This window comes from Branchiostoma floridae, chromosome 11, assembly GCF_000003815.2.
Source record: "Branchiostoma floridae strain S238N-H82 chromosome 11, Bfl_VNyyK, whole genome shotgun sequence".
Lineage (NCBI taxonomy): Eukaryota > Metazoa > Chordata > Leptocardii > Amphioxiformes > Branchiostomatidae > Branchiostoma > Branchiostoma floridae.
Genome location: NC_049989.1, coordinates 3497714 through 3519706, shown reverse-complemented (window position 1 = coordinate 3519706; position 21993 = coordinate 3497714). Strand labels below are relative to the sequence as shown.

Here is a 21993-nt window from a genome sequence, read left to right as displayed (position 1 = left end):
ACTGAGTTTCTCACTGGAAAAATCAACACTACACTAATAGTGAGACTGCCCATCCCCTATATTGACCCCTCATAACATGAATGCCCAATAAATACATTACTATAACAACACTATGTTTGGAATTAAAGTAACCTACCATTCTACCACATATCTGAGTAACAACAGTTGTCTTCATTCTCAACTTTTAAACGAGAACATGAAACATACTCAAGTGGCAAGGTAGTTTTGATTAATGATGTTGTCATCAACACTAACCAATCAGAAGACCTGTAACATGTCTGGCCATACCAGTGATAGGTTCCTAATCAAACACAAGTACTGGTTGGTGGACCTTCTCTAGGCATGTCAACCTCTTGTCCACTGCATCAGAATCTGAAAAACCAAGGTGTCAAAACGTTACAGCTACAATCTGACGGTCCAAGACTGGCTAAAAAGCTGATCCCAGTAGCCTAGATCTACATTGTATATCATACTGGATCGTATTATATTACATCACATTAGTCGAATTACATGGAAATCACACCAAATATATATTTCTGTTTTATGCATGAAAACATATATATAGCAAATACATCGTAGATTAAATTTTGAATGGTGCAGCAAACACTACATGTATGTATGCATAGCATGCATATTGAGATTGAGAACAGCAAACGCTATGCAAAGCATGCATACTGATACTGAGAACACAAAGGTTGGGACTTAAGCCCACAACCTTCTGGTCCAGGATCAATTCAAACACAACTTACATTTCAGCAACATGCCCCTGTCCTCCTCGTCCTCTATAGTGAGTGCCAGCCCATGCAGGAGGATGAGCGCCGTGCGGTAGCGGCTGGCACACTCCCCCGGGTTGCCGAACAGCTCGTCCAGCGCGGCACCCTGACAGCACTCCACCGCGTGGTTGTACAGCAGCTTGTCGGCTGTCATGTTGGCCATGCTGGCGCTGATCTCCGCCATCTTCACATCGCCCTGCTCGTGGAGGGTCTTACATGCACGAATACACTCCTTGTACCTGTGGAGCAAGAACAAGGCATCTTCAGATATCTAAAAACATGTCGATGAAGGTTAGACATCAAGGTACTAGTAGTAAGAAATGTGATTCAAGTTATTCAAGCAACTGGTTAGGTTTGTCCAGTTGCTTGTCGATGAATAACTGTTGTCTTGCAAGACACATAGTCTTACACTGACTGACTGACTTACATGTTTGTAAGCACACAATTCACATCTTATTTGCTGCAGACCATCTTACCAATCAGTCTTTGCTTAATGCTTTTTGCTTCCATGAGATTCTTACATCAGCTTTAAAGGAGTGGTGTGGGTCTGATACCACTTAACTTTCCTATATTTGCTGCAAAAACTTAGTATATCAGTGATCATGAATTATCATGCTAAAGGTTCATCTCTCTATATGGCTCCAGTTACCTGTCATTAAGCTTGGCCACTCTCTCCTTCACAGCTTTAGAAGGTTTGAGTTGACTGGCCCTGACCTCCTCCCTGGCATGCTGCAGTGCTGAAGAGAACAGCTGGGTGGCGCGCATGTACAGAACAATCTGCTCTGCTCGCCTGAGGACAGAAGAGTAGAGGCTCATGACTACTGATGTAAAATCATAATTACAGTTTCAAGAGCTAAGTTGGAAGAATTTACTGTTCACCTTGTAGTGCCTAGTGGCACATAGGTTAGTTTCCTTGCCGATTCTGTAGCATGGTATATGTTTAAAGGGTTTAAAGGTTGCTAGCCCTTCCCCTTTTAATGTGTGAGAGGCACCTTAACACACAAGGGACCTACACGTTTGACGTCCATTCTGAAAGACTGGTTTAGATCCAACCGAGATGCCCTTCCAATGATTTGAACCAAGGTCTAACAGTTACCAACTAATTGGAATCAACAAATCAACTGTGAGGCTGCTATCAGTTGAGCCACACGGACATCCCTATTGGGAGAACAAGACGTGACAATTCAAAAGAGTTAGGAATGCTCACCGGACTCCTTCGCTGACGAAGCAGATCTGGTCCGACTGGAAGTCCTCGTTCTGTTTGACCTGCAGTGACTCGGTTAGCGAGGCGCCGGGAGCACCTTTGGACTGTGCCACCTCCATGATGCACTCTCCCAGGATCAGGGCAAAGTGGATCCGCTGGAGGGTCTCGTTATGGGCAGGCTGGTGGACAGGGAGGAAACAACACTTATTACAGAAAAGCTTAAACTTTGGCGAGAATAGACAAAGAAGACAAAACACACATATCTGAGAAGGGAAATGACAACTTGATCTTCAATCCACTTTCTTGGACAACGTAAAGAATTGAAGGTTTGTCCAAAGGAGCTGTACCACCCTTCAGCATAACACACCAGCTTTGTAGGTGTCTGGTGCAGATGAAGCTAGTTTTGTTACACAGAACGACCTGTCACACCTAATCTTTGCACATTTAAAGCTATCTATCTACAGCTGCTGGACAAGCTGACTGAAACATAAAATAGCATGCAGTAATTTACTTTATGTTTATCCGTTGGGTGACCTAAATCTGTTGTTTTTAAAGACGGGCATTTTCGGATGGGCAGTGGTTTCAAACTGCAGCATTTACAAAGTACTGCAATTTAAAGACAATGTATGTTAAGTTGATATCCCCTAATACCATTTCGAAAGCAACGGATATAGTTATCTCGCAGATAAAGCTTCACTAGCATTAAAATTGTAGTTGAAATTAGCATAAACAATAAGTACCTCTAGTAGAGTTTCCTCTGGGAGTTCAGGTGCCACAAACGAGATGGGCCCCTCCATGTCAGGGGAAGATGCCATGATGGCCCCGGGGGTGGACGGCCTCCTGAACTGCATCATGGCACCCCCACTGGGCGGGGACATGGAGGTGGGAGGGGACACACCTGTAGCACCTGGAGATAGGCAGGGAGAGAGAGACAAAACGGTTAGCCATTATAGCATAATATTGTGGTTTCTGTAGCATTGAATGACCGAAAGACTAGGCATACAGACATGAGATCGAGAAGTCACAAATTTTATTTCTGGTACTCTTGGCTAGATCTTAAAGGCACTTAACGCAACTTTGCTCATTGTATCCAGGTGTGAAGACAGGTACTTGACGTCTGTTGGGGGGCAAAAGGACGAAACATGCCCTAGACACTACGTCTTAAAAAGCAGGATCAATTTGCATCTATAAACCAGTCACTGTTCTGGAGTACTATCTCAAGCTCCAAAGCTGATTTTGAGTAATTGCATTTAGATCTGTGGCTATGTTATGGAAAAAAAAAACACAATTACTTTCTCTACCTTGGCTCCTGACTGGTATGGACACCTCCATACTGCCGCATGAAAATCATTTTATGAGGACCAGTAAAAGAAGAGTTCCATGTCCTTTACCTTGGCTCCTGACTGGTATGGACACCTCCATACTCCCAGATAAAATTCATTTTATGAGGACCAGTAAAAGAAGAGTTCCATGTCCTTTACCTTGGCTCCTCATTGGTATGGACACCTCCATGCTGCCGGATGATGAGGCCCCGCCCGTACTGCCGCTGGGACTCCCAAACGCTGCCCGCAGCAAACTAGAGGCATTCCCAAACGACAGCTGTCTTCTGCCCATACCTGTGGGAGGGTGGGATATGAAATTGGTGTATATGCCTCAAACCAGTGGTTACTAACAAACACACAATTAAACATTTGAGAAAATTCTTTAACCTGTTTCTACCTATTAAGTTATTACATTTTTGTGACTTTCTGTTGAATTCCTCAGTATAAAAAAAAAATGAAAAGATCTGTATAGATTTTAATTCCTTTCTTCTGTATCTGTATCGATATAGCCGGCAAAACCACCTTTTGGCGTAACAGACCAGCTTGGCAGACACGTGTCACAGTCACAAACTGACAAAAAACAACATCCTACCTGTCCGGCTTCCTTGTGCCTTGAACAGCGGAGATTTGCTCCACTCTGCGATGCTCGACGGCGTGATTGCCCGCACACGGGAGCCCTGCAGCTGTGACAAGACCGCGCCGTCTCTCATGGACTGTACCGGGGTCGTCTGAACCACCATGGCTGCTGCCGCTGGGCTGTCCGCCGTCGTGAGAGGGAACTTGGATGTGGGAGAGCCCACTATGGTAGGGAGGGTGGTGGGGTTCATGTTGAGAAGGGCTGTACCAAGCTGTGGGGGTGTTGTGCCTGAGGAGAAAAGGGAGAAATGAACTCAGCAATGACATCTGGAACAGTTACAGAGTAGCAACAAAAACATACAAAATACATTATGCTAGACATGGTGTAAAGATTGGATTGTTAAATACACATGTACTATCATGCAATCCTCTAGACATGAATGTAACAACGTGGTATCAAATATGTTGATAAAGGTTAGACATCCAGGTAATAAGACGTGCCAAAAAGCAGTTACTCAAGCAACTGGATATGATTTTGGAAATGGTTAGACGTTTCAGACAACCATCCAGTATCTTTTGTCAGTGTCACTCAAATAGCTGCAAATCAATAAACGTACAAAGTGGCAAGACTTACTCATATATGACTGTCTGCGAGGCGACGTCCCCATGGCCCCCAGGGGTGGGGTTCCCGAGTAGGGTGGGGTGAACCTCCCCTGGGGTGGGGTGTTCTGCAGGTAGTGCTGGGGGTAGGCGGGCGAGCTGTTGGACCGTCTCATTCCTGCCGTAGGGAGGGCTGGGTTCTCAGGGTCTGTACAACACACAACAAGTCCTGAACATTACTGACTGAAAACTCTCGTGCTTTGAAGAACCAAGATATTGTAAAAGGGAAATGTTCACAGTGGCCTCTTCACCACAAACTTAAAACCACCATAAACATTTCCACATTAGCATTTAAGCCCTACATGTAAAATGTAAAACCACTGTAACAGTCCATTGTGTCCCTTCGGCTAAATTAAATCCCTGCAAACTTTTCCCGCTTTACAGTACATTACTACTAGGTCCTTAATTTTACAACTACATTGCATATTTCCGTTCAGCAATTTTACAACTACATTGCATATTTCCGTTATGTTCCGTTGGTTTTGCTTCATATGATTGCAAGTATGCTGTGAAGCTTACTTTGAGGTGAGAGGGACCGTGGTTGGTATGGAAGAACTCTGTTTCCCTGTAAGAAGAGTAATATACATCTTATTAATACAAGCTCACCATTCAATCTGTCTTCTAAAACTAAAACAAGCTACATTCAATAATTTTCCTGCATTCTCACATGAGTTCCAAAGGAATCTTTTGTCACATATAAAATCAAGTTTTAAGACGCTGTGTCCTTCACTAATTTAGATGTATTCATTCGTCAATCTTGAGTGTATGTTGGAAAACCTTTCAGCTGATTGATTCCCATGACAATCTTAAGAGATCATAGACAATACAACTGCAATAAAATTCCAGTGTTTTACCTTGTCCCTGTGCACAGCAGGTGCTGCTAACTTTGGACTGGAGTAATGAACACCTGGGCTCGTACCACATCCTCTTCTGGCGGGGGAGGGAGGGGTGTTGGGAGACAGGGATCCCCTACGCTGCTGGATCACATGGTACGCCTCCAGTTGTGAAGGTACAGGAACGGGCTCTGCCATACTGCCGGTAGGGGGGTGGACAGGGTTGTGAACGGGCAAGCTGGATGGTCTAAATTTGATGAAAATAAAGTCAGTGTTTGTCCTTGATTTGTAGTTGTTTGGCCCTTAGAACTTATGAAATCTACTAGCATCAAATACAACAAAGGGACTGTAGTGTTAATATGCAAATATTGTAAATCTTGAGACTATCACAGTGGTTACATTTTTGCTGTTTTCACTGTGACCTCTCCACCAGGAATTCATGATACCACACATATGTCTCCCACATGACTACTGTGCTACAGAATTTAAAGCACCACAAAAAAACTTCTTCTTTCTCCTACCATGAAACAAAACGACCACAAAAGTAAATGCATCTAATAATAAGTATATAGTAGGTCTAACCCATAATGGATATACATGACAAGACAACTGGATCATTGTATTTGTAGTTGACCATAAAAACATGCATGTCTGCATCAGACAGTGATGTGTAGAAGTCATGTTCTCACCTGGAGTCTGTTCTCATGGCGACGGGAGCCTGAGCTCTGCTGGGGGGCGTGGCAGACACACGGGGAGGAGACGCACTGGGGGAAAACAGCAGGGGAAACGATTATTAATGTCTCTTTGGTGATTCATTCTTTTTAGTAAACATCACAAAAAAAATGAGCAGGTAGTAAATAAGAATACAAGCTGTACCTATGAACAAAAATATGACGACACTCAGAAAGCCTAGACTGCTGCCAAGAGAGCATCATCCTCAACCAATCATTAGAGAAAAGGAGGGGGAAAATGAAGATAAGAAAGCTTAGAATACAAAAGTGGTAAAAATGTTGAAAACTTTCTCAAGCAGAAAAAAATGATTGCAAAAGATCAATTTTAGATTAGTAGCCATTTGAACACTGTGAAAAAATCTTCTCAACAACTTTTTTCTGTGACAAGAAAACAAAAACTGCAGGTTACGTATTTAACTTTGCCATCATGGTGGTTCCTACCTGTAGGCACTCTCCAGTCCTCTTGGTCGTGACAAGTGACCTTCAGCTGGAAAAACAAACAAAACTGTTAGACTTCATGTCGGTAATATTTCACAGACTGTGAGTGGATAGTGTTAAGCACCAAGGACAGGACTGGTAAGTAATTTTACTTTGTCACAGTTATCATCTTGTGTCGAATGACCTGTATGCTTTCATGGGCAGATATCTAAAGGGTAAACATCTATATCAAACATATGGTATGAAATCAAATCTAAATTTCATTGCTTAAAATATGATATCAGTTTCAGCCATTTCTAGAAAACTATCCTTTTAACTTGCTTCTCTCTGTACAGTTTTCATATGGAAGTGTTGTGCTTGAACGTTATACATTAATATGTACCTGATATGTCCGAGGGCAGGTTGGTGGGCACCATGACGAAGTCCTCCTGGTCAGACGAGGACTTGCTGCTCTGTGTGTCTCGTGACACGTCCAGGAAGCTGGGCGGCTCCTGGGGCGAGCTCAGCAGGTCAGGGGTCTCCCGCGGTCTGAGGTTGGCTGCGGCAGTCTGGGAACAGCACACAGGAAATCAATGCTTGTCTCAATGTCGATACGATTGTAACAACATCCATTTTGATGGAGAAAGTAATAAGTTTTTGTCATTCTAAATCATACCAAATTTTTTTTTAGTACCGACTCCATTTTCAGGTGAGGATAGATAATGAACGACCTGTCACACCTTACCTTTGCACATCTAGCTGTATAAAGCTATCTTGTGAAGATGCCGGCAACAAATTCCTTTCTACTATCATAGTACTAGTAGGGAAAAACAAACTCTGAACACCTCAATCCGGGTTTGTGCTGAGTGCTAAGCAGAGAAAGCAGCACGTACCATTTTCAAAGTCTTTGGTACATTGACTTGGCCGGGATCGAACTCACGACCTACCCAATGCAAGGTGAACACTCTATTCACTTGGCCATTGCACCAGTTGGGGACTTATTAGATACTTCCCTGTAAAATGATAGAAGCTTACCAGAGGGGAGCTGCCCAAGGGGAGGGGGGCAGGCGAGGCGGAGGACTTGCTGCTGGGTGAGCTGGAGGAGGAGGTGTGACGCAGGGGGACCGGTACAGGTGACGCTGCAATAACAAACACAACACCGTTATTTCATCATACTTACTCGAAATACATCATGAACTGAATATCATTTCTAGATAGTGAAGGATTCTGGAACAACAAACACACAACACTGCTACTGCATCATTCTTCTGAGGGTCTCTGTCAATAAATTGAAAATCATTTCCAGATGGCCAGGGATGCTGAGGATGATTTCTGATTGTTTCATTAGGCATGTCACACCAAAATTTTGGTTAAGGTTAAAGTTGCTGAAACTGCTTTCAAATTACAGATCAGATTCTTCTGATTACAATGCTTTTTATTGTGTTGAAATCCGACAATGTTGAAATTTTCTAGAATTTTTCAAAGTTGAAAAGTTGGACGTTTTTATTAGAAGAGGCTTATCTATTAGCCCTATGGGAACAGTTGACCTCGACATGGCACCGAAAATGACCACAAGCACAGTTATTTACACACTTTTTAATGTATCTTCCAAACGCTTTAACAAATGTTCTTCAAATTTTCAGCACATGAAGATAATATTACTGGACAGACTATAATATTGTTTTCTCGACATATCATCATTACTTTGTATTAATTAATCCTAATTAACCCTAATTAATCTACTCATCCACAATAGTACCATTCAATTAATCTGTATTTCTTAAACATGCTACAAGCTTAAGAAAGAACTTCACGTTTCTAATTCAAAGTAAGACTAATCATTAAAAAATGAAGTATTTTTGTAGTTTTCATTAATTACAAAATATGCAAATGAGGGTTATTACCCTAAAGTACTTCCAACAACACATGTAATTGTATCACTTGCCCATATTTGAATTACATATTCCCTGAAATAAAACTAGACAGTGCTAACCTATATTGCATGTTCACGTAAGTACAGGAATGTATCCACACTTTTAGGAAAATCAATAAATAATTAAGAATTTATGCTAATTAGCAATATGCTAATGATACATATATGGTGAAAACTATCCACACATTGGCTTTTAATCACATTTATGTTGTAGGCATACTTAAATGGGTTGTACAGATGTAAATTGCATGTTACTTTAAAGAACTTTTAACAATCAAATGCTTAATTAGCAGTTGTCCTAATTAACATCGTAATTAATGACATTAGTAATAGTAAGTGCTAATTAGTATGCATACATGTTTTACCCATTCTAAAAAATAACTGTTTAGTTCAAGTAACTTTCTGATTATTATTAGTAGGTTGCTTTTCTATTCAGTTTCTCTTAACTTAGCTTTTCTTCTTTAAAAATCAAAACAATAAGATCAAATAACTTTCAATGTTCGTCACCAATTATTGCAACTCCAAACATGACGTGTCAAAACTTGATCTGTTGTCTCGGTGTCTGCAGCCTTGTCTCTGGTGAACAGTTTTGACAAGTCTCTATTTTGCTGTTTCCGCTGATCTGCCCAGGATATGTCCCTTTTGTGTCAACTAGAAAATTAAAAATGATCTCGAAATTAATACCATGCAACTGACAAATTCCGATTGAGCATGGCGATAACGTGTCTGCACGCAACATATTATTTACGATAGTGAAACGTTTTTTTGTTACAAAATATGCCACATCATCGGTTATGAAAGGTATTCTACACAATACATAAAATATATTGCCGTTCTGCGGTCAAATAGCGCAGAATTTATGATAATATGTTGAATTTATAGCGCAGACAATGTCCGCGGACGTCCGTGATGTCACGCCCCCCTCCCCCTCCACGGCCGTTCGCGGGCTGCCTAAAAAAACTCTCAAATCGCATCGCTAAAGCCACAAGCCAAACTCGCGTAAATAGAAACAGAAACTACACCATGATGATCGCAATATATCTATATTTGTCACTGTGTATGAACAAAATTGCTAAATTCAAGAAAAATGGCAAAAATATCCACTTACTTTCGGAGGTTTCCCTACTCTGGCCCATAACTTCCGCCAGGAATGACGTAGCAAAATTGTGCAACCACTGGAGTGAACCTTCATCTCTGCCCTTTCACCTGGAATCATTCCCAGAGTTCTCCGATGCACGGCGGCTTGTGGCTTTTGAGTTGAAAATTGCATCTCCGCCGGGCGGCCTTCGAAATAGCGTGCCGCGTGCGCGGCGTCAAAACGGGGCATTTTTCCGGCTGTATCTCCAACTTTTATGATTTTTAGCTCCTTATTATATGGATATTGTCAACTAAAAATCAGATAGTATCGTAGTCAACATTCCATAGATTATAGACAACGATTTTGATTGGCATTATTCAAGCGGTTGATTTTTAAGATTATTTTAAAAACATTTACGGCCCCGCGGGCCGCTTCGTTCTAATGCGGGAAGGGGGTAGGTTTGACATGCCTAGTTTCATCTCCAAATTTCATACCAGCTTTCTTGTCTGGGCTATTGTCTTGCATGCAAACTTAATTGACAGGGTGAATAATACCATACATGTACAACTTACTGGGCTTGGTAGGACTGCCACAGATAAAGGGATGGATGAAGAATTCCTCTGTAACAAAAAGAACAAGGAAGATTACAACAATTCTTATTCCATCAATGGAAATTTTCATAAGTAAAGGAAACATCTCTTGATCATCACTTAATATTTTGGGATTGACCAATGTTTGCAAGTCTGCGATCCCTGTTAAATACAAGAAACCTTTTGTCAATCAATACAGGCAGAGTTTGTCAGATGGGTGACAAGAGCTTCACGGTTCACATTTATGTACACATCATCATGCTATTTAGTTTAGAGTACTCGTACCGTAGTCCATTCTCTCTTTGTGGTTCCTTTTCAACAGTTTGGTGAGAAGATCTCGAAGGGCAGAGGAAGTGCAAGCAGGTAAGCTGATGGAAAACAAGGCATCACAGTTGGTCAGGTCAATATGACAAAGTAGTAATAGTAAACATATATTGAAGTTCTTATCTATTACATTTCATGATGTATGAAAGATACATAGATTATTCTTCAGTATGAAACAGAAAGGACATACAGCTAGGAATGATATTACATGTTACTTCAGAAACTTCTATTTAAGTTCTGTTTATCTATGCTGAACTAGTAATCTGATAATGGCTGCTTAGTTTTGTTGGTAAAGGGGAAAGAAGGCATCCGAATTGTTTTAAGTTGGCTGTTGAAACTGCAGTAGTTCAGTTAAGCTGATGTCACAAAGCAGGAAATACCTCACCTAATGAGTCTGCCAGCAAAAAAAAAACATTTTTCAGTCCTTGCTATTACTATACAATTTACAATCTGGAGCAACAGGGTAGCAAAAAATATGCCAGATTCCCTGGCGATTTTAACCTTTGGTAACTTTCTGGGGATCACCAAATTCAATCAAGGGTTGTCAACAGCCTGATACTGGTTTAAGGTAAGACAGAGAACACTTAACAGTACTTACTTTGGAATGAGGACTTTGTTTCTCTCGTAGAAGTGTTTGAGTCCCTGTGGACTGGAGGCCTGGAAGGGAGCCTTGCCTGTGAGACACTGGAACATGATGGTGCCGATACTCCACAGGTCTGCCTTGGCATCGTAGTGCTGGGACGTGATCACCTCTGGGGCCTGAGGAGAGACATGTCACAATCGTCATGCAGTTTACCATCACTGGTATATAGGCTTTCTATGTGATGTCATCTGTGCCATGTTGGATTACAGTACGTACGTCTGTTATCCAGGCAAAGATGCTACTGCTTAATTTAATTACCCGCCAAAATGGTCGTCCGAGGATTCAAATTATAATTAGTATGACGTCAATGAAAAGCCTGTATAGCTTCCATCTGAGGCTCTGATGGGATGAGGCAATGTTGATGCACTGGATACTGTTGCTTTGATAGACACAATCTCCATCACAATTACCATTTTGACCAACGATAGGAAAGCGGTGTGTATAATGAGAGTGACTACATGTCAGTCACTGTCTGTCAAATAAAATTTGTTTTATTTTGCATTTCTAAGTATATTTTGAGAGAGGATGTCATTTTGTTCTCCTATAAAATCTTTACTGCAATTTCTTTCTAACATCCTTATGATGCCTATTTTGTCCTCCAATTTCCAACTGCATTGTCACAATTTGCTCTTATTTTTGGCTAATTACACATTTGTCAGCCCTTTGATCAAGTTTAATAGAAGCAGTGCCTAAACAATATCGCTCCCGTCAATTTATTTCTATTAAAGGCCTCAAATTCTACATGCCATTGTAGAGTACCACTTACCAAGCAGTGCTAGATCTACTTCGTTGGCTTACATAAGTGGTTATGTGCATTGTGATATGGCACGTACACCACGCACGTTTTCGTGACATAAGAGAAGAATCAATGCTTCTACATTTTGTATTTCCATTTAGGATCAAATACCCAAAGCCTATGTCTTACTTCTTAAGTGGCTCTCTACATGGTGATATGACACGTAGACTTTTGGCATTTTCGTGACATAACAGAAGTATCTAAAAGAAGCTTCTACATTTTGTATTTAATCCAGGATCAAATACCCAAGGCCTTTATGTATGTGCCACTAACTAAGTGGTTCTCTACGTGGTGATAGGGTACGTAGACTTTGGCCATTTTGTTAACTTAATGGAATCAAAAGGAAGGAATTGTGAGATTGGTAGGCACTATTTCTACTCTAACCATAATTTTATATTAACCACTCTAACCTATTACCTACCATGTACATGGGCGAGCCACACAGCGTTGCTGCCATCATGTTACTCTGTAGGTATCTGGCAAACCCAAAATCAGCTGTGGACAGTTGGAAAAGAAAAGATATTAATCTAACACTGAGCACAAAAATAGGTTAATACTCCGTACTTTCAATAAATCACCGTTTTTCAGTAGAGAAAGACAAGATTTCAGGTAGTAAATGGTACAGAGGTAAATATGCATTTTGACCTGTTTATTAGAGAAGTCATAAAAGTGCTAACGGGCTATCATCAAAGAATTTTACGTAACAATCATCACTGTGTGTTAATCGTGTAATAAAACATTACAAAAATGCCTCAATCTCTAAAACATGATTTTTTCCTTCATTCAAAGCCTCAGACTGATTTTTCAGGCTGATAATCATGTACATGTAATCATAATGCAGCAGCAAGGACACAACCATTACTGTAGCAGGGGTGGTAGGGTTGGATCACATTTCAGCACTAAGGACAGTAACTATATTCTAGTTGACTGTTTTGCATAGCCAAGAAACTGCCTTTAAATATAACACACGAGTTTGCACAGTAATTGAAAGTGCTGCACGAGACCAAATAGTAGGCAGTAGACGATGAGGTAGTAGAATTATTGACATAATTCTCCATACTAATATTGAATACGTAAAACGGTGTGGCGGCCTTGTAAAGGTGTCTTCTAACAAGAAACACCAGTTCCCCCATACCTGTACTGGAGGATCTTCATAAATGAAATAGTAGATAAGTAAAGTAAGATGACTGACCAATCTTGATCCTGATGTCTTGAGGTGCAGGGTTGGGTCTGGTGTGAGACAGAAGCAGGTTCTGAGGCTTGAGGTCACGATGGATGATACCTTTGGCATGGAGAGCCTTCATAGCAGAGGCTGGAGACAACAAATCAACAATGTAACTACATGTAACTACATAACAGGATATTGCTTTTATCCATACGTTTATGAAGGTTAGACATCCAGGTAAACAATATTTAAATACAATTTCACCATCTTTTCTAGTTAGCTATACATGTATTGAATTGTTTTGCCAGAGTGATGCATGTCAATCAAAACATCTGGAAGTAAATCTCTTTTATATCTAGTTGTAGAGATTGAATTGAATTTGAATGCCTTTGTCCATAAATTGAGACCCTATAATAAGTGTATTCTAGACAATCACACTTACTGAGTAGTTCTAAATACAGTGAAATCTCTACAAGTCACTACCTCTAGCATAAGGATCTCCTGGCCAATGTGACCACTTCTTGGTGGTCCTTTAGATATTTTTCCCAATAGCATAATTAAGAATCCTGTCTATAGCGACCACCTATTCACATAGACCAGATTTTACTGGTCCCTTCAGTGGTCTAGTTAAGCAGTCCTGGCTGTAGCAATGTCTCCCTCTGTGGTTTTCTAACCTTTGTATAAAAATTTTCTGCCTGTCCCAATGTTTTATACCCTGCATACTGTAAAAATGGAAATGTCTGTGGTGGTTTTATGATCATGTTTTTCAAGGTGACTCCTCCACCACACACTTTTCCCCTTTTACAGTAAAACAGTAAAACCTGCTGGCAGTTTCAACTACAAATGGTTAGACCACTTTTTTTCCCTGCTGTAAAATTAAATCCTCATGAACATTTCCCCTTTTTACAGTATTCCATCATGCTCTGTACCGTGTAATTAATATGTACGTTGATCCGCTGATTGTAAAGAATATGTCACGCCAGACAGATCGGCTAATTGCACAGTAAAACATTACTCCAGAGTATTTAGTGGGCGCGTTAGCCTTTGGAGAGGGCGCCTGGCTGCTGGGTGAGTATTAAGGGCCTACTTGACATTCTAGCTGCATGTTCAATTATGACAAGGCAGACAAATGGGGGGACAAGATAGGTGTTCTTGTGGAGAGAGCATTGGGGCTGAAAAAATAAGTCTAAGAGCTTAATTATCACTGCTTTGCAATGTCGACTGAGCTAAAATTCTGTGTCTCAAATAGTCAGGTATCGGGAGGGACAAAATGGGTACAAGCAGAGAAAAACAACTTTTGCAAATCTATAGCCTCATTCAATACATAGCTATTAGAAATGGGCACATAATAAAGTCAATACTGAATCAGCATGGTCTAATCTAATAATGAATGAGCTGTCTGTCCACCGTGGCATCTTGTCAACTTTCACAGTTTTGTTGTGAGTCACTGCAAAATCACCAATAGCCAATGTATTATCATGGAACTGATTCATGCCAGCTCTTCTGGGAAAACGTACTTTGCTACGTCTAAATTGTCCACAAATCTAGCACCCACGGCAGAGCATTTTACAGCACTTTCTTGGAAACCGATCATCATTTTGTTGGCATCACTTTCTGGTAAAATGACAAATCTGTGCTCAAAACCATCTTGAGTTGAGCCAACAGATTATAAGACTCAAAGTCTGCAGGAATGCATGGTCATATTTGAAAAACAATCCAAAGTATGACGTGGTACTACATTATCACTCCTTACCTATCTGTTTGAAGAATAGCCTGATGGTATCTTCACTAAGAGTGCCTTTTGCTGTTGGGAGAAAACACAACTCAATATCAAACACAGTAAAGCAAACTTGTACGCAGCTCCAATCATCTCAAATTCGTAAATATTATCAGAAAACACAAGATTAAAATAGTATTTTGCCTCTGCATCATAAGACAAGAGAAGTTTCCAAATAGATGACAAGATTTACGTCCCTCCATAGTTTGCAGCAGCTACCATAATGTAGATAAAATCTAAATAATACCACTGAGACAGCAAAGTATTTTTGGACCTACCCTGCAAATAGTCTGCCAAGTCTCCACCATTGCAGTACTGTAGGGTAAGGAGAAAGCATTTAAGGTCAAGGTTAAAACTGTCAATAGTGTGGAATTTATTGTCACTACCTTGAACTTGTCAACAAACACTTCCAAGGTTACTGTTCTCTTGTTTCAGTCACATTCTTGGCAAACACCATGATCGCTGATTGCAGCCACAGTGTATGGATGCTTAAGTGTGTCTGTATGTTCTTGTATGTCTGTAGTTGTTTGAATATACTGTCAGTAGATTGGCAAGTAGTGAGTAGGAAGATGGTGTCAGCACAAATGTCAGACTTGTGAAGTGACAGGAAGTATCAGACATGACATTGATGTCATTGGGTCAATGGAAAAGGCTACTAATTCACAGGAAACTCTAAATAAATTCCATTAACTTGGATTGTCATTTGTGAGATATTCATTGTCATTGCAACTATTAGTCTGTATAACGCAAATGGATGTTGGGCGGGCTGCTATAAGCAAGATTTAATTATGCTATGCCTCTATAAACCAAGGGCGAACAACAACACTTTTTTCTGCTACAGTTGCAGCAGTATTGTGCTTTATTTATTTTCAAATAACTGATACATACCTCCATGACCAGGTAGACATTTGTATGGGTTTCCTGTGGGAAGAGAAAAAAGGGTCATTTCGTGATCACATTGATCTTCATATAAGGAAACATCACATTTTCAGGTATGGGACTACTATATATGGCAATGGGACTACCTGGTACTAGGTGAGTAAGTCCTTAATTATTCATAACCATGACAGTGTAGGTGTTGTCATAAATGAGTCATCATACGATGAGGCAATGCCAGCTACATGGCCATGAACTTGAACTTTAATGACTACTGTACAAATTCATTTGCAGAAAAGTGTTGTTAATACAAAAATATATCATTTCTAGGTTAACAGGTAGCAGTAGCACGGCATATTTTGTAATACTAACATGTAAACAACTGTCAATTAACAGACTGTGTATTTTTTACCAAGTCTTCTTTTCAATTTTTTGTATGAGTCATCCTCTATGGACTTATGTAAATTATTTCTGTAAGGACTTGATGCTGTAAAATGTGGTTTCACAATGTTAAAGAATTTTGTGGTGCAGTACTTAGTAATAATTACTTTTTAAAAGAATTGCTTTTGTAAATAAAACTGGAGGAATCGTGAATTAGCGGTGGGGAGGTCAATGCAGAAATAAATCCACTGCATTTACCCATAGCAACTGTGCAAAATGTGACTTATTTTTAGCACACCTTACATAACATAAGCCAGTAATCTCTATGGGCATAACCAGTAAGCAAAAATGTTCCACTGTCACAAGTATATATTACTGGCCTAAACAGATCAATTATTGGATTAAGATCCATTCTAGGCTGGGAGAAAAAAGAACTTGGCAAGCCTGACTGGCATAATCTCTTGCTGCAGTGTCTAGGGGCTCATTGGGTTTCTTTTTCCCATCCAAGTGTGACTGATCAGTAGATCAGCCATAAGGATGTAAATAATTTTTGTTATCTATAAAACAGGTTTGCTATGGATAAAACAACAAGAACATTTTCTAATACAGTGTAGTACTTTTTTCATCTTTTGACATCCTCTATAAGAGTCATTAAAACTATGATTCTGAATTATCTTAACTGCCTTTGGTCTTGTGAGCATGGCGAAGTGTACAACTTCAGAAAACGTTAATTAAGGAAAAGTACTGAATCCCCAGGTGAAATGCCCTTATGCCAATTAATTGGTCAATTATATGTTAGAGTGACAGACAACAACTATCAACTGCATACGAGAAGGCATGCCAAACCGACTTGAAGTCTTCTGCAAAAGTTTGATTGCACAACAAAAACCAAGTTCAAGTTGAGCAACATGGCTTTTGAAATACCTGACGTTTTGAAACATGACACCTTTGTGGCCAAAAGCCATGATATTCAATTAGCAAGTCACTTCACATAACATGCCTTCCCCTAAGGTAATATTTTGAAACTGACATTTCCAAAACATTGCATTCACAATAAATTAATCATAACATGTCTATTCTCCTTCATCACAGGAAAACAACTCTTTTCATCAATAAACAGAACTACATGACCTGACCCCAAGTAACACTCAACAAGAAACCAACATGTCCATACATAAACAAAGACTGCTATTGACAAAGTGCCAAGCATTTCCAGGGGTTAACAATAGCACATAGTATTACATATAGTTTCTGCTACGTAAACCTGATCTTACTTCTTAGCCATTTTCAAACTACTAGTTCTGTGACAACTGACAAGCACTTTTATCATTCACATCTTATCAACCACCTGTTCAGAATACTAAAAGTAGTTTAAAGAGTGTTCCTTGGGGAGTTACGCAAGACTGGTTGACAGGAGGTCAAAGGTCATTAAAGATGTCAACAAAACAGGCTCCTGGCCCAGGATTGACCTTCTACATTTCAAGGACAATATTGAGGGCTGTTCTCCTGATGCTGGCCAAGGCCAAATACCTCACACACAAGGTTCAGTTCTTAACAACTAAATTTAGCCTTGCTGCCAGGCATGCAGGTATAAGCTGTTATACAACACTGTTTACTCTCAAAAACAGTTTTGCAGCCTGAAAGGGAAAGCAGTCATTCACACAGAAATACTTAGTACAATGAACGTTCCTCTTCACCCTCTTTCCTTTTTTCTTTTTCAAAAGGCCAAAAGATGGTTAAGCCAGATACTTTTGGCTTGTTATTTATAATGATGATGATGATTTACAAGCTATGCCTGCAGACTACTTCGGGGATATCCCCCCTTGTGAAGGCCTCCCTGATAATGATAGTGGAGCTGGAGAACATACAAAATTTCTCCATCTTTCATTCCCAGCAGTGATATCAAAGCTTGATCTGTTATTATCTTTTGCTTCAAATAATGTTCCAGCTATTTTCAAATACATGACATATTGTACAAAATCAATTTTTCAGATAGTATACAGTAACAAACATGAAGCACTGAATGTAATAACACAAAAAGATCTAGCACACAATTTTAATACCAGCGTTAACCATCGATCATATCCAACCTTTACCTGCAATTAGTTTTGATTTACCTGGAGCATGCAGCACTGACGTTAATGGACATGTAACATACGCTGAATAATTTAGGGGTTCAGGGATTTGCAATAAAATAAAACCTTGGACATGAAAGGATAAAGTTCGATGACGATAAAGCCAGGCAAATATGTGAGCTGAAAATCTCATCTGACTACACTGAGCTTGGATGATATAAAAATCTAGAAACTGCTGTAGCTAGCCTTTTGCCTCATGATAATGATGATATTTTAAGGGGCCTCCTGAGGGTCCCAATAGCATAGACCCAGTCTGTTCCAAGTGACAGCCCTCAAAATGTTATCTCCTGAATGTAAAAACAAACTGTGAGGGTCAGGGAGTGACTTAAGGATAGGGGTGGGGTGCAATCGGGATTTACATGCTTATCAAGTACTGGTGAACGACATTCATGGCAACTCTAATGCTATGTTCGAATCCTGGGAGCCAGGACTCCGGCAGAAGACTGTTTCATTGGCATAGCTTAAGATTATAACAGTTCTAAATTCTAATCGTTACTTCGGAACAGTATTGGTGCAGAAGCTTGGTTGTAAATGGGGTTATGTCGAATGCATCTGATTTGTGAACTATGGCAACATGAATTTCGCACGTACATGTGTGGAGGCCCTGGCCCAGTTTCAGAAGAAAAAAAACGGAAAGTACTAAATTTTGTTCTGATCCATCTAACTGAATTAGTCTGATCACATGACTATGTCATACCAAGGATGTGAAGGACTAAAGGAGGTTGAAAAGATTTGCATTTACTAGGTAAAAGGTCATCCAGTTTTAGTCTCTTACATCATCTGACTTACGTTAACCCGTTAAGTAATACACTTACTAGTATCCTATAGGCTGTACCAATTGAGATATTGCTTAAATTGCCCTACTACCGACATACAATCCATATATTTGAATCACCAAGCCTTAACAGTTAAGTGGGCACAGCATTTTCTGAAAGCAAAAATTCAAAAAACGCGTAGCTGCGGTTTAAATAATGGGGAACTAAATGCACTTTAAGGTTAATCAGTAACTGAACAAAAGAAAAGAAACGCTCGAGTCAGCTGGACTTAAATGGACATTCTTCTCTTCATGTCAACAGAGAAAAGACCACAAACATTCTAGGCTTTAGTTCTTGGCATTCCAAAGGGCTTTTCAAAAATAATTTATAAGAAAGGTGGCAGTGATGAAATAGAGTCTTGAATTTATTTTAAAAATGCACTAATATATAATATTAGGGGGTGCTTAATCTATGCTCTATAAGTCCAGTTACAGTCTTAATTTTTAATGACAAGGAATTTGATTATCCTCATCACATAATTTCTGAACAGTCAAAACAACATATGAGCTCTGCGGCACCAACACATTTAAGTTACAGGTATCCAGGTGTACAAGAGGGAAGAACTCGGGAATAAAACCCCACAGAATCTGGTAGAGAATGTACATTGTACAGGGATAACATGGTATACCCTATAGAGGCCTCCATATATCAGGCACATGCAGAACATGCGAAGAAGCTCCCAAAACTGGGTCACTTGTCAGGTGACCTAAATTCATCTAGAGGGTCTGTTTGCAGATATGGACGCTACAAAACAGATGGCAGATATTTCTGGTACGTTTGAGGCATCAACTGTGAGGAATGGACAGGTGCATCTATTAAACCAGTGGCACCTACTCTTTGCACATCTACAGACAAATTATTTCAAAGCAAAGTTATTCAATATTTTGCTGACTGCTGCATGTTGCAACAACTGAGTGAGTTCAGGGTATGTAACTCAACAGTTTGAAAACTTGAAAACTATCGAACATGAGCAACATTGTTCTTACAAATACCAGTCAACATTGACTTTGCCCTAAAATGCAAATCACCCTAGCAATTTTAGCCAATCAAATCTCAGGTGCAAACATAACCAAGCGAGCACGTGAAAGAGTCGTGCACCTAATAATAGGTACACGTTGGAACAAAGAGCCTTGCTTTCTCAGGGTTGTATCACACGCTGTAACCCGATCTATCGTGCTTAGGTTACCGCGAGTGTTTTAAACTAAACAGCTGGTCGGAGGTTGTTGCAGGGGGCAATGTTGCCCCATCGAATGTAGCTTTGCAGATTCTAATTAAGGCCGTGAAAAATTAGCTATCTAAATTGTTGAGTGTAAACAAACTTGATGGCCCATATAAAAGGCCACTCAATTTACATAGCAATTTTGCAATGTCACAGAATCACTGGTTTGACATTAATGGGAAAAGAGTACTATATAGGTAACATATCATAAGCTATGTGTGAACAACTTTAGTTTCAAATCCATATGGTCATAAGTCATTGCTACTGGACAAAGGAAAATCTACTGAAGCCAATAATGGATGCACACCTGTCGAAACACCTGTCCCAGACAAAGGGAAACTCCCCACAAAGAAACTTACCATCTCTTATTTATGACTAATATGAGCATATACATTAGCTCATCTGCAAAAAAGTGACTGCTTACATAGATATGCTGCAATTCTTAAAGCTGCTACTGCCTTCTTTCATCACTTTCAGGGCAGCTCTTATAATATTCCTTTATTGCAATTAATCAATAGACAATAGATTGATTTCACTTACCACACAGTCAAGCAGAGAGACGATATGTTCATGCTGCAGCTCCTGTGATAACAGAAATTATTTTTTTTACTTCATAAATCTATCAAAACATGAGTAAAACTTCGTATCAGAAATATCAAAATGAAGATACGCAAAACAAGAAATTATTTTGCTAATCTGTATGCTTGCTCACCTTCAGGATCTTTATCTCTTTCCCCAGCAGTGCGTGGCTCTTGCTTAAATTTTTCTTGCTGATGCACTTAATTGCCACAGGGGACTCCGGTCGCTGATGTTGAAAAGAAAACGTGATGTCATCAGAGATACAACAAATCAAATCAGACACGCCAACGTTTTCTTGTTGGAAAAAATGATGTCATCTGGGGCATAGGAACGATCTTTGTTTTGGTGGGACATTGGCCCAGGATGACGAAATAGGAAACCGGTACCTCGAAATATAAAGGAAGTCTTACCTTTTTCCGGCGCCCTTTGAAGACGATTGCAAAGGCTCCATGGCCGATCAGATCCTTCTTGTAGTATTCGAACTCGCCTACAGATTCTGCCATGGCTGTATCAGACAGAATTCGTGTCTGCTTAGTGTTCCGATCCGAACCTACACAAACCAAATGACAATGGCCTCCCTTCGGACGAGTCCCGGCCTGCTACTGCTGCGTTCCGCCAAAATCCCAGCTCGCGATTCTCGCTTACTTGGAGAAGTTCCCCACAGGACGACATCCAACACATGTTTGGAGTTCACCAGAGATCCAGAACCACCCGGCTAGGACATGTTTCTGCGATTTTTCGGGGACAACAAGACAGAAATTTTCCACAGCTGAACCCTTTCGCAATACCGAACGGTTTGTTATGGTACGGCCTGAACACAGCTTTGCAGAGGTTCCTACGCAGCACTATTTTTCTTCCCAGTCCCCGTCCACTTTACAATTGACGCACGTTATGAGAAACGCTCCTTTTCTATCAGGATCGAAGTCAAGTCTGAAAAACTGTTGTCGTCGAAGATGACGCACACGTCTTTCCGTTGTAAATATTTTTGTTTTTATGCCAAGGGTTGGCCCAGTCACGCGGAGGAGTATTTCCGTTGTTTACAACGTGACGTCACGGCATCAGCGCCGCAACACGCAAGCAAGCAAAATTGCATTTTTTCGAATAAACAGAGAAAACAACAAAATATGGCAAATATTTTGGATATATAGCATTTTAATCACTTATGA

At 40.1% G+C, this 21993-nt stretch overlaps 1 protein-coding gene and 1 long non-coding RNA gene across 2 annotated transcripts in view; both read right to left on the bottom strand.

Annotated features, from left to right (window-relative positions):
* LOC118425680 (serine/threonine-protein kinase ULK1-like) overlaps window positions 1-21873 on the bottom strand; it is a gene marked incomplete in the record, with an annotated part of 22569 nt that extends 696 nt beyond the window's left edge. Inside the window, 25 exon segments of the mRNA XM_035834712.1 lie at window positions 1-372; window positions 750-1012; window positions 1423-1563; window positions 1981-2156; window positions 2718-2884; window positions 3459-3593; window positions 3892-4164; window positions 4510-4683; window positions 5055-5100; window positions 5390-5615; window positions 6058-6132; window positions 6541-6586; window positions 6920-7085; window positions 7552-7655; window positions 10100-10147; window positions 10403-10485; window positions 11040-11200; window positions 12302-12375; window positions 13073-13192; window positions 14799-14849; window positions 15101-15137; window positions 15711-15743; window positions 20789-20830; window positions 20961-21053; window positions 21238-21873. Of these exon segments, the coding sequence (XP_035690605.1) occupies window positions 302-372; window positions 750-1012; window positions 1423-1563; window positions 1981-2156; window positions 2718-2884; window positions 3459-3593; window positions 3892-4164; window positions 4510-4683; window positions 5055-5100; window positions 5390-5615; window positions 6058-6132; window positions 6541-6586; window positions 6920-7085; window positions 7552-7655; window positions 10100-10147; window positions 10403-10485; window positions 11040-11200; window positions 12302-12375; window positions 13073-13192; window positions 14799-14849; window positions 15101-15137; window positions 15711-15743; window positions 20789-20830; window positions 20961-21053; window positions 21238-21330 (2898 nt within the window).
* On the bottom strand, window positions 8097-10093 carry LOC118425750. Its single transcript, XR_004832318.1, has 2 exons — window positions 9558-10093; window positions 8097-9100 (listed from the first exon to the last, which is right to left on the bottom strand). It is a non-coding gene; the product is annotated as an uncharacterized LOC118425750 (long non-coding RNA).
* Window positions 21874-21993: the final 120 nt, after the last annotated feature.